The sequence below is a fragment of the Ammodytes marinus genome (assembly GCF_949987685.1).
Source record: "Ammodytes marinus genome assembly, chromosome: 4".
In the NCBI taxonomy this organism is placed as follows: domain Eukaryota; kingdom Metazoa; phylum Chordata; class Actinopteri; order Uranoscopiformes; family Ammodytidae; genus Ammodytes; species Ammodytes marinus.
The window spans coordinates 3,134,239-3,139,441 of NC_137233.1; the positions used below are offsets into that span (position 1 = coordinate 3,134,239).

At 40.6% G+C, this 5,203-nt stretch overlaps 1 protein-coding gene across 1 annotated transcript in view; it reads right to left on the reverse strand.

Moving 5' to 3' along the window:
* LOC307249219 (microfibril-associated glycoprotein 4-like) overlaps positions 1-2,542 on the reverse strand; it is a gene marked incomplete at both ends in the record, with an annotated part of 2,577 nt that extends 35 nt beyond the window's left edge. Inside the window, 6 exons of the mRNA XM_080025860.1 lie at positions 1-240; positions 398-565; positions 786-882; positions 1,565-1,603; positions 1,920-2,123; positions 2,537-2,542. The exon at positions 1-240 is cut by the window's left edge and continues 35 nt beyond it. Of these exons, the coding sequence (XP_079881986.1) occupies positions 1-240; positions 398-565; positions 786-882; positions 1,565-1,603; positions 1,920-2,123; positions 2,537-2,542 (754 nt within the window). The remainder of the gene's footprint in view (positions 241-397; positions 566-785; positions 883-1,564; positions 1,604-1,919; positions 2,124-2,536) is intronic.
* Positions 2,543-5,203: the final 2,661 nt, after the last annotated feature.

The window sequence follows — 5,203 nt, forward strand, 5'->3', positions numbered from 1 at the left end:
TGCTGATGGCCTTCAGGGAGTAGTGATGACCCTTCCATTGCGCCCAATCCACTCCAACAGATGAGACAGTACCGCCAACAGCATCAGCCCCCCAACGGTAGACCCCGTTCGGATTTGCATAGAGACATCCCTTGTACCAGAACGCCCCCTGGTGTACTTTGGCACAGTTTTCTGGCGAGGTGTCCTGGTCTTTGTCGAAGGTGGAGAACTTCATTCCGTTGTGATAACTCAGGGCGTCTCCTACAGAAACACAACATGAAGCAGCGTATTTAATCTTGACATTAATAGTAACACTGTGACGACTACAATGCTGCCACTCTACAGACTGTACTAGTGGGACTTTGACTAGGACTAGTGCTGCGGCCCCCTCCTGATGTATATGCACACAGACGCTCACCTGCCCCTCCATCGATGAATCGAGACACACGCAGAGGGTATCCATACCGCTCCGCTCCAACCGAGAACGAGGAGTAACGAGCGAACACTTTGTTCCCCTCAAAGTCCTCCATGTTGACCAGCAGCTCGTGCTTTCCATGACGTGTCAACTGGCGGATGTTCTCCAGACCTGAACACACACACACACACACACACACACACACACACACACACACACACACACACACACACACACACACACACACACACACACACACACACACACACAAATACTCTTTAACATTGCCATCAGATAACAAAAAAGAGACACAAAAAACATGCATAAAGGTCCACTAAAATGGGCAAAGGGGTTTGTGTGTATGTTTAGGGGCTGGGGTTTTCTTTCTCACCGAGCCAGTACTCCCCATCAGCGTTCCCAAAGCCGCTCCTGTATTGATCCCAGGTCCTGTAGAAGTCCACTGTGCCGTCAATCCTCCTCTGGAACACCTGGGGGATAGAGTCACTCACTTTAATACAATGACAAAAATACGTGAAAAGAAGCTGAATATTGAAGGCATACTTTGCATCAATTTATCAGTTCAGAGTCGGCCCCGTGCTGTAATTGGTTGAGGGTTCAACACACCTCCACCTGCACAAATGGTTGATGCCCAGAAACATCCCGACGGAGCAAAAGAAACCAGAGAAAAGCAGATTGTGTTTCCGCTAGCTAGACAAAATGTGTGCCGGTCATGTGACCGGTAATGTTTCATTTTACCGGCCAAAGCGGAAAAAATCCAATTCAAATATTGGTAAGCGGGCTATATAAAGAATAATATCATCGACGCATGGAGATTGTTAACCTACTAGTAACATTGAAATGTGGGCTACTTGCAACTGGCAGAGGCCAACACAATTAAATCAAAGCATGAAACATTAGGATAGGCATATCTTCCATTTGCAAGGCAGAGGATATAAAATGATAGAACAGTTTTTGCCCAAATAAACTATGTGAAAAATATGTCGACTAAACACTGATTCTTATTCTTCTCAATTCTACTCTCCAATTATTTTCTTATTATTTTAGATAATTTTCTATTGGAAATGGGAGACGCAAATTTAAAAAAAAAAAATGTGTTGAATCTTGAATGTGCTGTCAAGTGTCCCTTTAATTTGCATCAGACAAACTCACCGTCCAGCCCCCTCCAAGTGACTCCATGTCACAGTGCACCTGCAAACAAACACATTCATCACAAAACAGTCAATTCAAGTGGGATGCTCATGGTGTAGCCCCCCAATAGAGTCTCAGTCCTCTTCACAGCAGACCCGGGTTAGAATCCAGCCCGGGTCGTTCTCTGCATGTCATTCCCCTCTCTGACACATTTCATCTCTGTCTCTCTGCACTATCGATAAAGCTTTAGAAAATGCCCAAAAATGATCTTAAAAAACCAGTACATTCAAACATGATGCTGTAAGCGTTACTTTAATAGTGTTGATGCTACAATCACAACATCTTGAGAAACTAACGGTGAACGGTTGAAGTTTACCTCTAGAGCAGATGGGGGTTTTGGGAGCACATGTTTGTTGGGAAAGATGGTGAACAGTCCACTGGGGCTAAAAGTGGTGATTTCGGGAAACCCTTCCACCCATGAGAGCTCTAAGCTGTGGATTTCATTGCAGTCGACCGGGTAGAAGGGCGGACTGGTGCAGCTGATCAACACTGGAGCCATGAGGAGGAGGACTAACACCAGCTGGAACAGAGCAGAAGTTGAGAAGTTGAGATGGAGAAAGATCTGATGCTTCTCTACTGTGTTTACATTTAGGCCTGGTGGTTTTATTGTTTTTTAGGGAGCAAACAGAATATACGTTTAATTGTCCCCCTACTTTACCATTAATTTCATTCTGTGACGTCAACCACCTTTGGAACGCCCTCCCACCGGACAACCGTACTTCTGACGCCCTTTCCAATTTCAAGTCCCATCTCAAAACACATCTTTTGAAACTGGCATACTGCGTCTAATTGTTGTTTATCACCCACTGCATCCCAATAATGTACATTTGTATCTTTAAATTAAATTAATTATGATTTATTATAATTAAATGACCTAAGTAGACCCGTTAGCATACAGAGCTAACACAGAAACTTGTGAAGCTACAATTTTACCTTCATCGTCAAAGATCTGCAGAAGTTACTGGTTTAAAATCCTGATGTCGGTCCGTCTGGATCGCTGATGAGCTGCTTTTATATCCTAAAAATGAAATCAAAATTTAATTTTAATTCATGAAATATCTGAAACTGGACAGTTCTGCTTCTTCACTATATAATCCCAAAATACAACATCAGACAAACCAAAGAACACGAAACTGAAAAAAAAAACCATAAACAATATTTAATAGATAAATTCTAAATAGTGCAAAGGAATGTTTTGTACAATATAAAACAGTAAATATAAAATAGAATAGAAATTAAGTTAAATTGAAATGTGCAATGTGATGAACAATATTTACAATATGTGCAATATGCAGTCACTGAATATATAATTCAGTGTTTCCCACACATAGGCTCTACCTGCCCAGGTAGATTAAACACATGGCCTATTCCATTCTTTACCTGAAGTAAAATAATGTGATCATCCAACATAAAAGTAGGATGTTTGGAAAAGCTATATTAAAAATTGCTCTGTTTGACAGCACTTAAAACACTTTAATAATTTTCATAGGGGGGCTAATTCCAATTCTGTCCTTAACTGTATGTGGCAATGCTACAGGTAGTTGTGTTGCTAGTTTGCGTAAAAGTGCCTCTTGCGCTCAGATTAAAGCGCAGTGCCATTAATGCCACCGCAATGTCTCACTACTGCATTCCTCTGCAAAGTTGATCGGGCAGCTTAAGCTATTTAGCCCTGCAGCTACGAGCCAAGCTACAGTGCTTGCCAATAAGCTGACAAACAACATAACTCCATTTATCAAATAAAGAACCTGTCAAAAAACAGAAGGGTTGAAACAACGGCATGTGACATGGTGATGTGTTCAAGTGCTGCTGGTTAAAATGAGAATTTGGTAGAGGTAATTTCATCAAGATGGGTTCAATGTGATCTTGTAAAATGTAGTTTTAGGCGAGAAACTAAAATAAAAAGGCTCCAGCTGCTGTTGAAGTAGGTTATTAAAAAGAAGAAATAACAAATAAAAAGGCCACACAATGGTTTTACAGAGTACCAGGAGTAAAATTTAGGCCAATTTAAAGGTTTTTAAAAATTGGATACCGCCCAACCATATAACCTAGTCTAGTTTTCTAAATTATTCAACGATATTGATTCATTGTTTATCAATAAATAGTTCATAAACCTTCGTCTAATGTATTACTGACCCCACCCATCATATGCCGCGCACACTGTAAATATTGCAGTTCATCAAATCAAACTTTTTTTATAGAGCACTTTTCATACAAGTAAATGTAACACAAAGTGCTTAAAGGTCCCATATTATGCTAAATGCACTTTTTAAATGTGTTCCAACATATCCATGCGTCCACGGTGTGCCTAGAGACTGCCAAAATATCAAAAAAAATAACAATCTCTCCTTTTCTCACTCTCCCCTTTTCTGAAACCCCCACCCCTCCCCCCAAAAACACTCCAGTCAGAATTATCCCCTTTTCTGACCTCACAAACCGTAAAGCCAGAAGCTTCCACTGTGCAGCCCACACCCCTATTTCTTATTGGTCCACGGCCCTGACAGACAGAGGGCGAGGCGTATCTGGCTTCGCTTCCGGACAGGGGGCGGGGGGAGCTCAAAGATTGTATATTTACGAGGGGACCTGCAACTCTTTTTTAAAAAATAGGCCATTGTGAGATTAGCTGAACATCAGCATAGTACAATAAATTATCTGAAAGTTTTTTTCAGCAAACAATTAAAGAAAAACGTATTAGGGACCACTAAGACCATATAATATGGTGTATAATAGAACCGAAAAGTGTATAATATGGGAGCTTTAAAACAACCCCCCCCCCCGCTCCCACGACACACCCCGATATATTCATGCACGCAAAAACAATCATTAGAAATAATACATAGAGAAAAAATAGAAATAAAAATATATAGAAAATAAAAGCAGACTACATATATAAATAAAATAGGCGAGAAGAGATAGATAAAAACAGTAGGTTGTTTAATCTAAAAGATAAAACAAATACGTTCTGTGATTAAAAAGCCTAAAGACTAAAAAGGAAGGTTTTGAGTTTGCCCTTAAAGGTATGAACACTGTCTGCGGCCCTCATGTCATCAGGCAGGGTGTTCCACAGACGTGGAGCGTAGAAAGAAAAGGATGTCTCACCGTGAGTTTTGGTAGAAACTTTTGGGATAATTAAAAGACCACTGCCAGAAGACCTGAGGGTACGAGAGGGTTCATATGATAAAAGCCAATCTGATAAATAACTAGGACTAAGACCATTAAGAGCTTTATACACCAATAAAAGGATCTTAAAATAAACAACACATAACGAAGCGCACTGCTTTAACTCCACTCGGTAGCTGCACATCATGTCTGCAGCCCTGCACTCCTGCAGCAGTAAACATTCACTACACCAAATAATAAGTCTGTCCTGCTGCACCGGCTGCAAAGAGAGAAACACTGTCTACCGCCTTTAAGACAAAGTTTAATTTCCACCAAAAATCTTGTCTGAAGAAATGATCAGGTTGTCAACAACTCGTAGCGAGAGTAAATTGTATTTTTCACAGCTTGTATGTAACTGGTTTAAAGTATAAAATACATATTTGTTCAAAATGATAAAACTTAGAGTGTATAGTTGAAGGCTTACCTGTCTGAAGTCACCTGCTG